This window comes from Chrysemys picta, chromosome 3, assembly GCF_011386835.1.
Source record: "Chrysemys picta bellii isolate R12L10 chromosome 3, ASM1138683v2, whole genome shotgun sequence".
In the NCBI taxonomy this organism is placed as follows: Eukaryota; Metazoa; Chordata; order Testudines; family Emydidae; genus Chrysemys; species Chrysemys picta.
The window spans coordinates 158,216,191-158,235,413 of record NC_088793.1 but is presented as its reverse complement, the minus strand read 5'-3'; the positions used below and the strand labels follow the sequence as shown (position 1 = coordinate 158,235,413).

The 19,223-nt window shown below is 40.6% G+C and overlaps 1 protein-coding gene across 1 annotated transcript in view; it reads left to right on the top strand.

Annotated features, from left to right (window-relative positions):
* Positions 1–19,223, top strand: part of DNAH14 (dynein axonemal heavy chain 14) — a 530,612-nt gene that overhangs the window by 215,214 nt on the left and 296,175 nt on the right. The window contains 6 exon segments of the mRNA XM_065589985.1: positions 3,932–4,019; positions 4,852–5,102; positions 6,353–6,584; positions 16,777–16,830; positions 17,485–17,630; positions 18,682–18,750. Of these exon segments, the coding sequence (XP_065446057.1) occupies positions 3,932–4,019; positions 4,852–5,102; positions 6,353–6,584; positions 16,777–16,830; positions 17,485–17,630; positions 18,682–18,750 (840 nt within the window).

The following is a 19,223-nucleotide window of genomic DNA, read 5'->3' as shown; positions in this document are numbered from 1 at the left end:
GAACCTTGGGTGGCACATTGCCAGCATGCCTCTCAGGCTTCAAGCCTCACCTGAGAACTATCAAGATACACCTCCTTGCCTACAGCATCCAGTGCTTCAGAACCTCCACAAGACATAGAGGAACAGGAGGACAGTACTGAGGAAGAAGTGACACCAAGGACCGTATCCTCCTCTTCTTCGGGCGAAGTCTTCATGCCTCCCCCATCATTTTTGGCAGATGACTTTCACCTCTTCCAGGAGCTGGATAAGAGAGTGGCAGACACTGTCTGGATACCATTGGAAGAAGTCAAGGACACCCATGTACAACTCCTTCTCCACTTTCCTCATCCTCCAAGATTGCCCTCCCTATCAACGAGGTCATGTTAGACCCGGCAAAAACCATGTGGCAAACCCCATCACCAGTGGCGCCTACCTGCAAGCAGGCGGACAAAAAGTACTATGTCCCTGCCAAGGAATCTGAATTTCTGTTCTCCCACCCATCACCCAACTCCATCATGGTGGATGTCATTAACTCCGATGGCTGACAACACCAGTCAAGGGTATTCCCTGTGATAGGGATTGGAAGCATCTAGATCTTTTCATTAGAAAAGCGTACTCTTTGGCCACTCTCCAATTCTGTATCGCCAACTACCAGGCCCTTATAGCGAATATGATTATATAAATTACTTAAAACTGAATGACTTTATTGAAAAGATGCTAGAATCACATTGTGACCAATTTAAGACCATTATCCAGGAGGGCCAATTAGGGCAAAGACATCACTGCAATCTGCCCTCTATGTGGCCGACATAGTGGCTAGGATGATGCAATTTTGCCACGGCTCCGTCTGAGCTTCCTGAAAGAGGTACAGTCCATTGTTGAGGACCTTCCTTTTGATGGCACAAAGCTTTTTGCTGAAAAAACTGTCTCCTATCACACCCTGTGTCTCCTATCATATCCTGAAGGACTCCAGAGCTACTCTCCGGTCACTGTGTATCTATACACTGGGACAAAAGAGACAATTTAGTCCCCAATCCCAGCATCGATCACACATGTCTCAATCTCAATCTCAATGCCACTATGAGCCACAAAGAAAGAAAGGGAAATTCCCTATGTGCAAACCACTTGGCCCACCATCTTCTTTGTCTCAGCCCTCTACATCCAAGCACCATTTTTGATGGGTGGATCGAAGTGCCATTAGATCACTCCCCCTGAGTGACACAGCTGACCAGTGTTTCACATCCATTTGGCCACCAATCGGCAGCGTTCGGCTGTGTCTGGGAATGCCTAACATGGACCAATGGGTCCTAAAGTTTGTTGAAACTAGATATTTCATCCATTTTACCTCCCTCCCTCTTCCACAACACCCTTCCCCATCCCTCTTCAGGGATCCTTCTCACGAGAGTTTACTACAACAAGAAGTAGACTGTTTCCTCCAGTTAGGAACCATAGACCCAGCACCTCAACTGCTACGAGGCAAAGGGTTCTACTAGATGTCAGAGCTCTCAACAAGTTTGTCAAGGCTCAACAATTCAAGATGGTCACTTTAGCAATGATCGTTTCAGTGTTGGAACAGAGAGACTGGATTTTGGCCGTCAACCTTCAGGATGCTTATTTCCGTATCTCAGTCCTACTGACTCACAGATGATTTCTCAGATTCACTCTGGGACACGACCACTACCAGGACAGAGTGCTACCCTTTAGGCTATCAACGGCCCCAAGAGTATTTTCCAAGGTTCTCTTAGTGGTGGCCACTTACTTAAGTTCCCAAGGGATAAAGATCTACTTGTACCTGGATGATTGTCTCCAAGTCACCAAATCTATGATGCACTTGTTCACAGAACTGGGCCTACAGATCAACATCCAGAAGTCAACCCTCACTCCAGGGCAATGCCTGGAATTCATAGGGGCTGACCTTGACTTCTTACAGGCCAGAGCCCTCTTGCCTCAACGCAGGTTCCTATGCTTAATCATGCTCATAGAGACCATTCAGAACAGCCTATAAATATCAGCTAGACTCTGCCTCCACCTCTTGGGTCACATGGCAGCAAGAACGGCAGTGATACCACATGCCAGGCTTCACATGCGATACCTCCAAAAATATAGTTCAGTTTGGTCGACAGACTGGACAAATCCCACCAGAATCAAAAACTCCTTAGACTGGTGGAAGGACCCAGCTGACGTTTGCAAAGGGATCCCCTTCTCGCAAACCTTGCCATCGTTGCTCCTCACCACCAATGCATCACTCATAGGGTGGGGCATGCATCTGAATAGCCTCATGATGCAAGGCAAGTGGTCACCAATGGAGATGTCCCTTCACATCAATCACCTCAAGCTAAGAGCTGTCAGAAATGCCTGTGCCCATTTCCTCCCACTGATCACAGGATTACACAGAAAGATTCCTAACAGACAACATAGCCTGTATGTACTACATCAATTTACAGGCAGGAGTTAGATCGCCCTCCCTATGCGCAGAAACAGTGAGGCTATGGAATTGGTGCATCTCCCGCAACGTTACACTGTCCGCAGCTTACCTCCCAGGCACACAAAACTCGATAGCGGAAAGTTCAGTCACAAATTTCCATACAACCACGAGTGGGAGAAACATTCAACAGTACTTCACGACAGATTCAGATGATGGGGGACATTGTCCACAGACCTGTTGGGCACTCACCTGAATAAGAAATATCCATGCTAGTGCTCCAGAGTGGGAATGAGTCAATATTCCCTGGGCAATGCTCTCCTCATCCCTGGAACAGGGACCTTGTCTACACCTTTTCACCATTATCTTTACTGTTTAAAGTCCTGCTGAAAATAAAGAGACAGAGCCCAAGTCATCCTGATTGCTCCTACTTGTCCAAGACAGACCTGGTACCCTTACCTAGGAGAGCTCAGCTGTGTCTTCACGTGGTTTGGGTCTTTGCCCTCTGGCTTCCTGAAACATGCAACACCAGTCAGTGCCCCTCGTCTCTGGGGCAGAGCTTCAAAGGCCAGATATTTTTGGCATAACCAATGTTGGGGAGCTTACATTAACTACAAGTAGAAATTACACAGGAAATTCATCCAGTAAGCCAGGACCCTGAAAACACATTTAAGTCTTACTGTCATAAAAGCCCATGCCTCTCTGGTCCATTTCAATATAATAGTCTTTTGAAGTCCTCACACCTCCCAAGTCTCATGTCTGTCACAGTCATTATAAGGACTAGTGATGGCAATTAAAATTTATTGGAATCCCGTTTATTTTATACATCTTTTACTATGGATGCCTTCAATCTCAGAGAAGTGGTTTTATTTGAAAGAGGAGTGGTTTGTCTTTTGTAAAAGTTTCATTAGGTAATGGATTAGTCTGATAAGGCATCAGTAAGGAGACACTGAAGCAGAAGTGGGATTTGTTTCTGTAGTCTGAGCTGTCATTATTTGGAGGAGGCATTTTTGAAACTGATGTTAAGCACAAATATTGCAATTTGTTTTATGGACAAAATGCTGGCATATGGCATGGTAGTTCTTTTAGGGCCTGTTCTACAAGATACAAAGCACTTAATGCAGGGTTCTGAGCACCTCATATGACATTGAAGGTGATGAGGACTTTGCATCTTTGGGCCCTTGGTGATCTGCTGTAGCATCCAAAAATATCCAGAATAGCAAAGTCTGGTTTGTCAAAATACTTGCTATATTAGCTAGTGATTATGAAGTCTGCTACAAAACCTTAGTATATGGCAGCATCAGAGACGACCCGTGCCTGCTGATGGCGGGGGAGGGGGCAAAGTGAGGGCAGCGGCTTCAGCAGTGTCACTGAGCATACTCACTACAAACAAAGCAGCAAATCTGGGGTGGGGAGGCGTGGGAGCCTGCATGCCCTCCTCCACACGTCGCTTCTGGGCAGCATAATAATTAACTAATAGTATTTCTGTGATCACCTACTTTTATTTTAATGGTATGACATGTGTTGTAGATTTGTAAATATTGGAATGGTAGAGTGGAATCAAATGGAATTTAAACAGTGGTTTCTGACTCATCCAGGACAGGTGGTACTTCTTGTGGTAAGTATCATTGAGAATTCATTCAAACCTGAAAAATGCCATTGCCACTTGTATTTTGGATATCTGTTTTAGTGAGAAACTCTGCCTTTAAATATCTAAATCCTATGCTAATAATGCTATATGAATGCAGATTTCTAAATTTCCGTACAAAATGCTTGACTACTTGGTTGATAACATGATTCTTTAACATAAACCATTTCTGCAGGTTTAATCCTGCTTCTGTACTCTGGTTCTCTGATTATCAGAGGTGGTTGGAGCAATTTAAAAGTTGCCTGAGCATGGGACCATTTTGTATTGCCCAGCAGTCAAGGAAAAAAGAGAACGGATAGTAATCTTGACATGAGGGCCTCAAATTTAATAGGGTTAAAATAGAGGAATAGTGGGAGGAGGGTAATTTTAAGGGCTGTAACAGAAGCTTACAGAAAAAATAGTTATATGCTAATTACATTTAAATAACATTTATGAATGTGAAAAAAATCATAGTATTTCCAGAGTCCGTTACCTGAAGTAGAATACAGAAGAACGTGATCATTTGAGAAGGTTAAGATACAAAATATCTTCTATACATTGTAAAAAGATTATATTATTTTTTCTCTGTGTTCAGAAAGGAAATATCAAATAATCATGGGGTTCTGCTACCATTATTCATCATAAGCAGCACTTATCTTCATTACTCCGTTATTTGTGGAGTAAAGTACTGGTTAATGTAAGGATGTCAGAATCTGGCCCCAGGTTATTAAACCAATCTGTGGGTTTATGCAACATGTACTTTTGAAGTCAAAGAAATAGAAACTGTAGTTAATGCTGCCAGAATAATATTTGCCTTTTTTAGAGCCAAATTATGTTTAATAAGGATTGTACAAGAAGTTTCCAGAGTTCTGATCCAAAAATGGCACTGACAGGAATCCATGATGAACTAGTCCATCATCTAGAGCAGCTTGCAGAGATGGCATCTGACATTCTTCAGTTTCACAAGCAAGCCACACTAGAGGCGTTGCTTACTCTGTACATCCACTGTAGGGACATACTTTCCAGTCTGATAGATAAACAAATCTTCAAAAGGGAGGATTTTGAATGGACAAGGTACAAAGTTTTTAAATTATTATAGGTGGGGATGATAGCAATATCTAATTACTTCCCATTATTGGACACTGTTTTCAGTTGCTTATAACTTTGACATACTTTAAGCATTAGGGCTGAAATTTTCAATGCTGGACATTTACTTCAGGCTCAGAGTTTTTTAGGTTTTTTTTTTTTTGAAAATTTTGAATGAACCTAGGAGAAAATGCTTTTTTTCCTATGTTAAAAAATGCTGGTGACCTTTTCTTTGAGAAGCTGTGTCACTCCATACTTTACAGCTTGAAATTTGGCAGGAGAGTAGCCTTTGTGTCAGGGATGTACCTTTTGCCAACCCTATCAAAAACTGCCTAAATTTGGCCAAGTTACATGCATTTGAAAAATCACAATTTGCACATGCCCAATAGAGACTTGCTAGAGCCTTTCAACTAAATTCCCCAAATATTCTGTCCATATTGGACATGTTCCAGTTTGGGGCTTAGCAGAACTTTCCTGGCCATTGTAGCTCTGGGTTGCTGCTGGATAGGCATCAGAACTGAGAGAAAGAAGCCAGTCTCTCTCCTGTGCTGTCAGTGCCCTCTTCCCCCTGCTGGGCCCATGGAGCATGTAGAAGGAAGCTGCCTGGTTTTAACGCAGAGGAGACAAGAGCTGGATAGGCAGGTGGGGGGGGGAGTAGATTGGGACTGGAAGTCAGGGAGGGAAATGGGAAGGGACTGACTAGAGAGCACATGAGGAGTCAGGGTGAGGGAGGAGACTGGGACTGGCTAAGCAAAGAGACTTGGGCAAGGAACCAGGTGTGGGGACAACATTGAGATTGGATGAAGACCCCAATGTTTCAAACAGCAGTATGTCAAAGTGCATTACAAAACTTTTAGTTTGTGGTAGCAGGATCCACAAGACCCAGTAGTACCCGGCAAGCTAGTGTGCTGTACATTAAAACCCTAGTTTGCTATGTATTAATTGACCGTGTAGACAAGTCCTCAGAGTTTGTGGTATTTTTACTCATATAGTCAGTATTCCATGTCATTATGATAAAGTGATGCTTTATTTTCAGTACATAATGTAATTAGCTTTGGTTTCTAAATTTTCTCCTATTTATGATTATTATTTTTTGTTTGACTCTTTCTGCACCTTCAACTCTATCTAATTTATCCCTTCATTTAAAAAATACATGTATTTTCCATACAGTGAATAGTTTGATGTTAGTTCCTTTGTCATTCATTTTACAAGATTCTGATACACAAATATTATTTCAGGCAGTTGCGTTATGAATGGAATGAAATGAACACCACATGTAGGGTAGTTCAAGGTAATGCCTCCTTTATTTATGGCTATGAGTACTTGGGCTGTTCCTCTCGATTGGTTATTACACCGCTCACCGACCGATGTTGGTTAACCCTTACTGGAGCACTACACTTGAATCTAGGAGGCTGTCCTGCTGGTCCAGCTGGTACAGGAAAAACCGAGACTGTCAAAGACCTGTCTAAAGTAAGTACCATATGCTGATAGAACAGAATAAATCCAGAGCATTTATGACATTTCCTTTTAGAGAAACTATAACCTGTAGTTTTTCTGCTATACAGCTTCTGTCTGCATTCATCACTAATGGGTATCACATCCCACTTGTAGAATTTGAAGGTGATCTAGTGCTGTTGTTGGAGGCTTCAGGACTCAGGTCAGACCACTATATCTTCTGCCTCCAACAATGCTGGCGGTTTTGTTTCGCCTTACCATTTTGTTGTATAATTTACATTTTTATTTGTTTTCTTGCAGTAGTGACTTGATTTCAGCTTTTAGCTCCTCTCTCACTTTCCTAAGGTGAAGAATGAATGGAGTATTGAGGCTCTCACCCTCTGCCTACTCCAGTACAGTATGATCACACTACCTTCTACTCTGTCAGCAGAGAAGCCCTGCAGGCATGAGTCAAGGCCAAGAAGTATTATGGGCAGCTTTTCAGGAACTTTCAAGGGCAAGCTATGCCTTACTCCAACAAGTTACCGACCCTCGCTCTGCCAGGGAATGGGGCTTTGGGTCAGACAGGTGTGCTGAAGCCTCAGCTCCAGGCTCAGCTCCAAGCCATGACCCCTTATGGAAGGCTTGACCAGGAACAAGACCATAGAGATGAGAACCCCTCACAGCCTGCTAAGGGGTAAATATTGCAAACGCCAGAGACTCTAGGTACCAAAAAGACAAAAGCAAATATGCCCTTAATAAGGCAGCAATTTGTATAGTGAATGAACAAGCAATATAAAAATTGGGGTTTAAACCCTTTTTCTTTTGCTTTCCCACCCTGAGGAAGAGTTTGCTGGGGCTTTTCTCCTCAAAGAGGCTTTTTTTACAGTGCTCTGTATCAAGTCCATTGCTCCTCCTCCACTCTGCCGCATAGAATCATAGAAATATAGCACTGGAAGGAATAGGACTCAATAGGGCATCTCATCCAGTCCCTGCATTGAGGCAGAACTAAGTATTACCTAGACCATTCCTGATGGTTGTCTAACCTATTTTTAAAAACCTCCAATCACAGAGAGATTCCATAGCCTCCCTAGGTAATTTATTCCAATGCTTAAATAGCCTTACAGTTAGGAAATTTTACCTAATGTTTAACCAAAATCTCTGTTGCTGCTATTTAAGCCCATTACTTCTTGCCCTGTCCTCAGACAATAAGGAGAATAATTTACCGCCCTCCACTTTATAACAACCTTTTATGTACTTGAAGACTGTTATCATGTCCCCCTTCACTCATTTCTTCTTCAGACTAAACAAGTCCAGTTTTTTCTATCGTTCTTTGTTGGTCATGTTTTCTAGACCTTTAATCTTTTTTTTTTTCTCTCCTTTGGATTTTCTCCAGTTTGTCCACACCTTTCCCGAAGTGTGGTGCCTAAAACTGGACACAGTACTCCAGTTGAAGCTTTATCAATGCTAAGTAAACTGGAAGAATTACTTACTTACAGCACTCCTGTGAATACATCTGTAAGGGGGGACAGACTCCAGTCTCTCCTTTGCAGGCTCTGTCAGGTCTGCATTGCTAGGCATCAGCCAATGTGAGCTCCTGGGCAGTAGTTCTGCAGAACTGAGAGCAGAGGTCTGCCCTCTTACACTGCCTGTCCCCTTCTGAGCTGCTCTGCTTCCCTTTTGAAAGTCCATCTCCAGTTTGCTTTATAAGTGTGGAAGGGCAGGGCCATCTGATACCAAAGTTGCTCCTTAACCCCTTGTTATTTAGTGTGGAGTTTGTATACCACATCCCATACCCTTCCCCTCAAAACAGGAACTGGGTTCATATCCTCCAGACCCAGGTCCCCACCCTCTCGGGGGCGAGGGGGCGGTGGGAATCTACATTTTGGTGGGCCTTCCGAGCTCAGTGAAATACCTGAAAACTGTATGACTGTAAGGAAAGGTACCACTGTATAATTCTGGGGTTGGCATACTTTATGGAGTTTAACCAGTGAAGAGGGGCAATGATCTGTTACTAGTGAGACTGGATTTCCCAACAAATGCTGTCTTAGGGCCTAGTCTACAACCCATTTCACAGCTAAAGCTTCCTTTTCTATGACTGAACAGGCCACCTCCTGCGGAAACAGTTTTCTGTGTATATGGAGGACCAGGTATTCTCCCTCAACTGCCTGGGAAAGAACTACACCCAGTCTTACATCAGAGCTGTCTGTTTGTAGTGAGAACTTTTTGGAAAAGTCTGATTGGAGAAGTACCGGCTCCTGGCACAGACGATCTTTTAGAGTCCTAAATGCCCTGTCACAGGCCTCTGACCAAATGATTTTGTTAGGCTTGGTGTCCTTCATGAGGTCTATGAGACATGCTACAATCAGGGCAAAATCTGGTATGAATCTTCTATAGTTTCCTGGTAGGCTCAGAAAGTGTTGTATCTGTTTATTTGTCATCGGGATGGGGCAGGTAGCTAAGATCTGTACTATGCCAATTAGTGATTGTAACTTGCCCCTCCCTGTGTTATAACTGAGGTATGTAACTTCCTAGTTCGCCATCTTACTGTTGGCTATCTTTGCAGTTAGTCCTGCACTCTTGAAAGCCCATAGGATAGAAGTGACATGTCATAGGTGATTGTCCCAATTATGGCTGTAAATCATGTTATCTATATAGGCTGAGCATATTGTCTGTGAAGTCACAGCACTTGGTCCTTGAGTTTTTGAAAAGTAGATGCTACCCCGTGGAGGCAGAATGGCATAGTGCGAAATTGGTATTGACTGAATGGGGTGGATATAGCTGTCTTTTCCTGTGATTCCGAGGTCAGAGATCTCTCAATACCCCTTTGTGAGGTCTAGGGCAGAGATGTATTTGGCAGCTCCCAGCCTTTCTAGTAATTCATCCACCCTGGGCATAGGGTAGGTGTCAAATCTCGTTATTGCATTTACATTTCTGAAATCAATACAGAAGCGCATTGTCCCATCTGATTTTGATACCAGCACAATGAGACTTCTCCACTCACTGCAAGACTGATTCCTTTCTTTAGCAGGGCTGGGATGAACGTGCCTGCATTCTCAACCTTCAAATTCTATAATTATCCAGAGAGAGAAAGAGAAAATATTTGAAAGGTGTAAACACCAAAGAGAGAGAATTTGTTTAGTATAATTAAAGTTGGTACAACTAGGGTAATGACATTTTAAATCTAGGTTGGAGAAGACACTGTTAAATGTAACAATAAGAATGAGACCTGCATTGTCAGGGAGATGGACTAGATGATTACAAGGAGGTCTCTTCCATCTGTAGATTCTGGGCCATGACAGTTTGCCTTCCTTACATGAAGAGTTTTATGGAGATCAGTAAACTATTCATTGTGAGTAAGGCAAAAAGGACTTGGCCTTCTTATCCTTATAAGAATTTTAATGGGTATTGTATATTTTGCAAACCTTAGTTGAATATAAAACAAATACTGTAGCTACGAAGAATGTAGTCTCTTTTTAGGGTAATGGTTGTTCAGAATAAAATTTCAGCCTTGTTTAAATGTTGAATCCTAAGAACACATATACATAATGGTTTCAAGCCATTCTGAAAATAAATAAAAATACGGGAATAAATAAATCCCTAATGCAAAACAATTATAGTTGATGGAGTTACAGTAGGGATGGAACTGGCCCATTGCCTTTTATTCTTCACTGTGTAGCTCTAAAATGTTGCATTATACCTTTAATTTATCATTTCCAAAGTGATTTTAATTGGTACAGAAATGCATAATTAATTAAAGTTTACATCAGAGTCAGAAAGGCAGTGATACTTGGAAGAACTTGTGTTATGGAGGTTGCTTGGCGTTTTTTTAATAATGAAGACCTAAAAAATAGTTAATTGTGTCCATTCATGATAAATTTTAAGGTTTTACTGACTGTCAAATTTATGAAACTCTAATTCAGGGCATATATTTCTATAGTTGGTTGCACTAATAAGATGATACAGTATCCGAGTGTTATATTTTAAGATACATCTTATTGCTTTCAAATCAGCTTTGTGAATAAAATTGGGCCATCAAGTTCATGTCATTTTCTTACAATTTAGATGTGTTTCCCTCAACTGCTGAAACAATTTTTGTTTTTTTTAAATTGATCATATTTTCATAAATATTTGGAACTAAGTCAAAGATGGTGTATGGTACATATCTGGGTGTAAGGGACTGAACTATATACATCAGTTCTAGTTTCCGTAATAGCATGCCAGTGAGAATGTTGAGCCTTTTACCATGAGACCATAGTTTGTCTGTTTTGGAAAGGATTAATTAAATATATTACGTAGATGGTGCCAAAAATATTTGTGATGTCAATATTTTCTTACTTTTAATCTATTTCATTCAATTTGCTGTATTTAATACATACATTTTATTTAGCAAAAACAAATCGGTTATTTTAGTCCTTCGTATAATTTTAATTTCTTGTCCTTTGAGCCTTGAATTGTTCAGTATTAAAGTGCTTAGGAAAGTGCTTTTAACACGTATTTTTGGTAGATATGTGTTAAAAACATGGATGTTTTCAGCTTCCATTTGGCCCCTACTTTTTACTAAGAGACAAAACTTACTGCTACTTTTCTTCTTTTAGAATTGTATATTAGAGAATATTAGAAGCTTTGCTTCTGTGATCCAAAAAGCTTCAGAAAATATTTGCAAACATCACTGGAAAACTGATACGTGAGATGTTGACCTTTATTCATAAAACAGTAACATACCAAGCATGCAATGCTACAAAGTATTGAGCACCCTCAACTCCCTTTGAATTGGACTTCAGAATACAATAGAACCTTAGAGTTACAAACACCTCGGGAATAGAGATTGTTTGTAACTCTGAAGTGTTCTGAACAAACTCTGAACAAAACATTATGGTGGTTCTTTTAAAAGTTTACAACAGAACATTGACTTAATACAACTTTGAAATTGTACTATGCAGAAGAAAAATGCTTCTTTTAACCATCTTAATTTAAATGACAGAAACAATTTCCCTGCCTTGTCAAATCTTTTTTTAAACTTTCCCTTTATTTTTTAGTAGTTTACATTTAACACAGTACTGTACTGTATTTGCTTTTTTTTGTTTGTTTGTTTTGTTTTTTGGTCTCTGCTCCTGCCTGATGGTGTACTTCCGGATGCAAATGAGCTGTGTGGTTTACTGGTCAATTCACAACTCTGGTGTTCATAACTCTGAGGTTCTATTGTATTTAATATCTTACTGGAGGTTTTCAGGATCAGGTCTTATTTTCTCATATCTATCTTTTTATTCTCCATGTGTATGGTCAACCATTACAGTAGCTGTCTACTGAAATGAAAAAGAAAGAAAGCCCTCTTTTAAATGGTAAATTATATGTATACAAGTAATAAAAGAGAGTATATAAGGTAATCAGATGCATTAATTTAAAATAGCTGAATGAATTACATAACTGTTTCAGAACAAGTAATTAGTATAGCAAATGGGAAATCTCACAATGCAGATTCTCACATCTGATTTAAAAAATAAATATGGATTAGCACAGAGACATGTTGGGTGTGCATAGAGATGCCTTGCAGGCAACCCAGGATTAGACCAAGTGGCTGGTCAGAGAAAGATGTCATGTCCCCCTGCTGTAAAGCTCTGGGTACCAGCTGAGCCACATATGTAATTTTCTTTCTTTAATAAAAGGAAAATGCTGTGGTAGAGTGGCTTTCTACCAATGGAAGTAGTGACTGAGATTATGGAAGACAGAGAATGGGAAAACTGCACTTAATGTGTTCAATTCTAATTTCAAATTGCCCTCCTAATTTTCAAAATGTAACAAGTGTGCTCCATCATTCTCCTTCCTACTCAGCACTTGTTTTGGATGTCACTCACTTCTGCTCCCTCTGGCTGGAACTCTTCCCTTTACCCATACCAATTGCTTTGGCATTTTCAGTTTCACCTTAAAACAAATAATTTTCTTGAGTTTATAATTGAGTCACTATAAAACACTTTTGGGTATTAGGCCACATTCAGTCCTAGTGTAATTTCATAGGCTTGTGGAGCTGGACCCAGGTACATAGGCTGAATTTTACACACTGCATGTAGAATAAAAAACAAATTATAGTGAATATATTGTAATAGATTATTATTCTACAAGGGCTTATATGTGACCATTTCAGTTCAGGTGTGTGCATGCCAATGCATCGAACCAGAGATATTTTCCCCATAATTGCACCATTAGGGCAGCGCATGTGCCCTCAGCATTCTTGTACTTCCCGCTGAAGTTATAAAGAGGCACAAATACCCCTACCCTCCTTGGTTCCTTCTTCCTGCTTGTGGCTGGTCATCAGAGCATAAGTCTTTGTCACACTCTTTTCCCTTTCTCTTATCAGAGAATTTTTTCTACAAAAAAAAATATACTGTATGTATATAGTTAGTTTAGTCTAATTATAGTGATACTTGTATTTTAAAAAATGTTTTTGCTGGTTTTTGTTTGCTTTTGAGCAGAGGTGAAAGTAAACTGGTACAATACAGCATACTGGCAAGAGCTGATACGCCATGCCGGACTGGACCGGCTTCTCTGGCAGTGATTTAAAGGGCCTGGAGCTCCAGCCCCTGCAGGGAGCCCCGGGCCCTTTAAAGTGCCGCCCCAGCCCCGCTGCCGGAGCTCCGGCAGCACTTTAGAGGGCCCGGGGCTCCCCGCAGTGGCCAGAGCTTTTGGCCCTTTAAATCGCTGCCGGAGGCCCGGGGCTCCTACAGCCGGGCTCGGGTGGGGATTTAAAGGGCCCGGGGCTCCCTGCAGTTGCAGGCGTCCCGGGCCCTTTAAATCCCTGCAGGAGCCCCGGGGCTCCGGCAGGGATTTAAAGGGCCCGGGGCTCCCCACAGTGGCAGGAGCACCGGGCCCTTTCAGTACCCGCCCGAGCCCTGCCGCCCCAGGGTAGCGGCGGCAGGGCTTCAGCTGTGATTTAAAGGGCCCGGAGCGCCGCAGCGGCCAGAGCCCTGGGCCCTTTAATTCACCCATGAGCCCCAGGGCTCCCAGTCACCTCTGCAGCTGGTAGCCACAGCCGGAGCCCCAAAGCCTTTAAATCTTGAAAGGCCACGCCTCTTCTGGTTGAGGCTACGCCCTCGCTCAGGACTCCGGCATACCGGTAAATCCTTTAAGTTACTTTCACCCCTGCTTTTGATTTCGGTACTGGGCATGCCTAAGTCCCAGGGCATAAGCCTGTTCTGGCTGTAGAAATTCTATTCTATTCAGTGATCCTCACTTCTGTTTTTTAAACATTTTGGGAGAAAGACACATTAGGTATAAGTGTCCTATCTGCAGGGGGTTTAAGACCAGAGCTAAGTTTTCTAGGGAGGTAAGGCTTCCAGACTGGAAGTTGCTTTGCATGCCCCTTAAAATCCAGCTGCTCAATACATGGGGGTTCAGACTCCACACTGTCCAGGAGCATACCACCAGACTTGACAGTATCCCCCTGCCAGAGGGAGTCAGAGAGAAAACTCCATTATCCTTCTCCGGTGCCAGATTTTACTTTTGGAATCAAAGTGTCAGGACATTCAAGCTATTTTTTAAATTTCCTCATGTCCAAATTTTCGTATTAAATGTTTATCTTCCACATTTTATTCTGAGTCATAGTGGGGGTGCTTGGATGAGTAAATTGGTATGATAGGTCTTCAATTCCCAATGGCTCAGCTGATTATTTCGGGAGATTTAGGTCGAGATTTAATGCTTGAATAGGTCCCCCAACAAATACAGTATCAAGAGAAGAAAACACCGAAAAGACTTTTTTAAGTTCTGCCCTGTGCTAAGAATTTTCAGTGCTAAAATAATATTGCAGATGCTCTAAGGGGCTGAAGTTTGGTGTAGAGGCCAAATTTCAGCCTTAGTATTTTTTGAGGAGACTTTTAATTCTCCCAGTTTCTACCCCTGCCTCATTTTTACATGCCGAGATGGGTGGTTTTTCTGAAAGTAGTAGAATTTGTATAGCTTTTCTTACATTTTGGTCTAAGATCTATACTCTTCCAAATTATAGATTGCCTTGTATTTGCCTTTAGGAGGTGGAGGAACAACCCTGGGTACTCCTTATTTTCATGGTATAAGACCATCCATATTATTATAGTTAGGTTCGGTTTTTCTGTTACTCCCTGTCAATATGTTTTAACCAATGTAATCAACTCAGAGTGACAGATATTACCCAACAAGAAGATATGGCTATGATTTTAACTTTGCCTTTGGGTTTTCTACTTTGAAGATTGCCCATGTTTTTAACTATATTTGAATTAATTATCAAATCCTCATATTCTGTTAAAATTCCAGATCATGGAAACTGCTATCCTTAAAGGTAGATATGAAAAAGGTCCTTCACAGCTTCTTTTTTGCCCATGTAAATCTGGAGCTTTGGAAGATCTACCTCATTATAGAAAGATTATAGAATTTTGGATTGTAGAACTTTCCAGCTGCTGAAAGCAAGCTGAACTTTACCTCTTTTGTTTAAAAAAAAAAAAAGATTTTTTTTTATCATCATCTCAAAAGATAATGATTTTAGTATTTTCTCAGTCCACGGTAGTAATTAAATCAATGCAATTTTTGCCCTATTAGCATTGTACCAAAGAAGAGAGTTTTTAAGTTCTGATTGACATTTTAATATATTATATGGATATTGCTGCTGTTTTAAATTGTGTGTGTTTCTCTTTCTGTATTTGCAAAAGACGTATGTCATATGCAATCTAGTAAAACTGAATAGAATGCTGCCCTCATCTTAAAGGATGTGAAATTGACAAAAACTTTCCCCAAGGGCTGCCCAGGATGCCCTGACTCTGTCTTAGCCTCCCTGCCAGCTCTAGGGCTGTAGAAGCAGAGAACAGGCACTCAGCCTCCCTGCCTCCCCCCAGCTCTGGGACCAGAGAGACATAACAGAGTTGGGAGAGGTGGGGAGGCTGAGCATACCCTAGTTCTGCAGCTGGAGAAGCTGAGCACTCCAGCTCTCTGCCTCTCCAGCCTGGAACTGGTCTTGGGGGTGGAAGGGAGGCTAATCACCCCAGTTCTTTGCTTCTCTGGCAGCCAGTATGGAAGGCTATTGTCAGTTAAATTGACATGAGTTTTTCAGATGGACAGCTGGAAAGCCAAAAAATTCCAAAATGCTTTGTTTTTTGAAAATCCTTTCTCCCAGTGTTCTTTGAATATTATCCTGATCTTGAATAAGTAATAAGTAATGTATGATGTAGTATGTTAGTTAACATTTTATTGTAACTTTGCCCTAATAAAAAGGTTTTTTTAGAGAGTCACGTTATGAAATTTTGTTCTGATTCAGGATGAACATACATACTCACTACTGTCAGGCAGGTTTGTGCTTGGCACAGCTGAGCCATGTCACCGCTGCTGGTACCTGTGCTACCGCAGCTACATTACTATTTATATTCGCATTAGCTCAATGAGAGCTAGCACAAATATGTGTATGCAAGCTGGGACTCACCCCTAGCTCCTAGTACAGGTGTAGCCTAAATGTCAACATTGTTAACTATTTCACTGTTCTTTGACGCATGTATAAAAGGAGAGGAAGTATCATACTATTAAAATTTCCACAATTTATTCCAGTGTTTCCCAAAGTATAGATTGTGCCTGTCCCCTCCCCCACAAGTTGATGGGGAAGAAGAGGTATGGAAAATGTTTACATTAAAATTATCTCTCCGTTGCAAAAGAAAAGGTGTGCGAAGACATGGCAACTCTACTTTTAGCTCAGTTTAGCAACTTGAGTTAAGGTTTGTAGGGCAGCCTGGAGTTGAACTTGAGCTGCTAAAAGTTGAGTTGCTGTGTCTTCACTGTTATTTTAAACCTGTGTTAGCTAACCTGAGTTAGGAACTCACTGGGTTTATGTATGTTTGTTTGTTAGTTAGTTTTTGCTTTGCAGTGTAGGCATATAACCTAAGAGAAGGAGGCCTTTAATAAATGCGGAATGGTTGCAGGGGAACACAGTTTGTTTAATTTTCCTTAAGGGGGGCTCAACTTTCAAATGTTTGGGAATACTGCCCTAATTGTAAATATGAAGAGTGATGATTTAGAAATGTAAAGTGTGACTCAGACCTACAGTGAGGCTACTTCTCTCCTTTTAGAATCACTTATAAAAATTTGTCCATCGAAAACAATCCTTCAAAAATATGCTTTCAACAATTTTTATGTCTATGGGGATGACCTTATTCATACGCTGTTATTTTAATGTTTCAAGAAATGTGTCATATCTGCTCTAAAACGGTATTCTTTCCCTTAGGCCATGGGAAAACTCTGTGTGGTTTTTAATTGTTTTGAAGGTTTGGATTATCAGGTAAGGCATGTTATGTTCTTTATCTGAAATAACTTGGCAGAATAGTACTGCAAAGCAGAATAAATGTAATTCTCCAATACAATAACAAGGCTCATCCACTACTTACTGCAGGTATAAAGATAAGACTGCCAGTGCCATTTGCTCTTTTGGCTTTTTAATTCACTAACAGAGTGGTATAAATTGCTAAGGAACATATCTAAATAATAATTTAGAACTTCTCTGTTGATATCTGATTTTTTTTAGACTGTGTCTAACCTATTAGAATTTAGCTTTCAAAAGGAAAAATATTTCATGTTTTTCCTCTTAGTTCTATCCTACAGCTACAGTACATTTCTGGGTTGAAAACTGTGATTACGATAATAATACAAGGTTTTTTTTTAAGGAAAAGTGAAGATAGTTAAATTTAGAGATCGAGTCAGGGAGCTGTGTGCAAATCTAGATCCAGAATCTGTTTAGATTAGGATCAGAGAATATGTTTTATCTAATTTTCTGCTCCCTTGAGTAAATAAGATGATTTCTTTCTCTTTTTTCTCTCACGCTCTTGTGATTAAAGGACATTGCAGTTTTTCAAGAATCAGTATTACAAAAATCATCTAAAGCTTCAGCAATTAATACTAATTTCTATTCTTTTTTTCTGTTTTTTTTTTTCTTAAGATGATGGGAAAATTCTTCTGTGGACTAGTTCAGTCTGGAACATGGTGTTGTTTTGATGAGTTCAATCGCATAGATATAGAAGTTCTGTCTGTAATTGCTTCACAAATTCAGACAATCAAGGCAGCAAAAGATAGACATGTTATCAGGTATTAGTTTTCATTTCCTTGGTTCTTTTGCAAGTAATAGTGCCTTATAGAACTGGCAATTTACTGCTTTAGGTCTAGAAAGGCATTTGAATTTCTTATACCTGTTCCACACTATAGTTGATCCTGTGCTGATGATAACCAGATTTAAACATTCCTAGCAGGGTTAAGATGGTTTCTCTTAAGCAGTCTGGGCAAGGTTTTTTGTTTGTTTGTTTGTTTGTTGTTTTGCAAAGAACAATGTTACAATTGTGCCTCAAACTATTGTACGGTTTACCTTGAAGGGGTTAGCTTATATTATGATTGAGTGAGCAGAGTATGGGGCAGAGGGAAATCCTTGTATACCTTATTCAGAGGGCAAGTTCTGCTAGCAACAAACACAGAAAACCTAAATATCTGTTTGGCTTCCCCACACTCCCGAAAAGGAAACAGAAAGCTAAATCATGCCATCATCCCCTCCATAGGTAAATGCCCTAAATGCACTTGAATCACTTAGTTTCTGCTACATGTGAGTTGGGAAGAGGAAACTGTGTAGGGGTTGCACAAGAGGAGGACATTGTACCCTCACTATAGCAGTGCTTGGTAGCCGCTCTCTCTGGAGCAGTGTGGAGGGGGATGTTTGAGCCAGGTGCGTAACAGGAGAGTTGTGGTGTGACCAGGCCCTTGACTGTGTAAATCCACTGACCAAAATACTTATGGTATGTATGCCTGAATGTAGAGGCTACAGTCATTACTATAGGCCATAGACTGCAGTAATAGATGCACTGGCCTTTCCTTCCCTACAATGGAGAATTTTCACCCTCACAGAGATTCTCTGTGAAAGGCCCATTTACTTGTGCTTTGCACTTTGTTCAAGATTTGTCCCACAGTCATTTATCTTTGTTTGTCTACTCCCTCTCCCTCATAATTTTACTTTGCTTTTATGCATTTTAGGGCTTCTGTGTCTTTTTAATATTTGTATTAACATTATATTATTATCCAATTTAAATTTGCAGAAAACATTTTTTTTTCACTTTTTTTTGGTAAATGATTAATAATGTGCTTTATAACATAGATTTGTGCTTGAAGGAAAAGAAATCCGTATCAATACATCCTGTGGAATCTTTATTACCATGAATCCTGGGTAAGTGACAATAAAAGCTAGACTTGTTTGAGAATGCCAAAGCATGAGCTTCAAAATTCCCCTTTGGAGTTCATACAGATTAAACTGTAGGCTGCTTTTTGGCATTAGTTTATCTTCCAGATCAGTTCGAATATTTGTCCATTTAGTAACTAAAGAGTTACTCTCTTTTTTCTGTAACTTGCTCCAGGATCCGAAAGGAATGATGAGACTGTTTTTCCTAATTTATGGTCATCATCTGTCCCTTAAGGCTCAGCATGTTGCTTTCAAACATATTTGCTCAAAATTAAGAGAGCAAATTATTTTTCCTATAAAATAGTACACTATATTTTTCCTCAATATATTTTGTGTACCTTCTATGTCATGAATTCATCATTTCTTGCCTCCCCATTTCCCTCTCCCTCTTTATAGTGATAACATTTGTAACTTTTCCCCTGTCAAATGGGTTTATAATATATAGTAGTATTTGCCTCCTC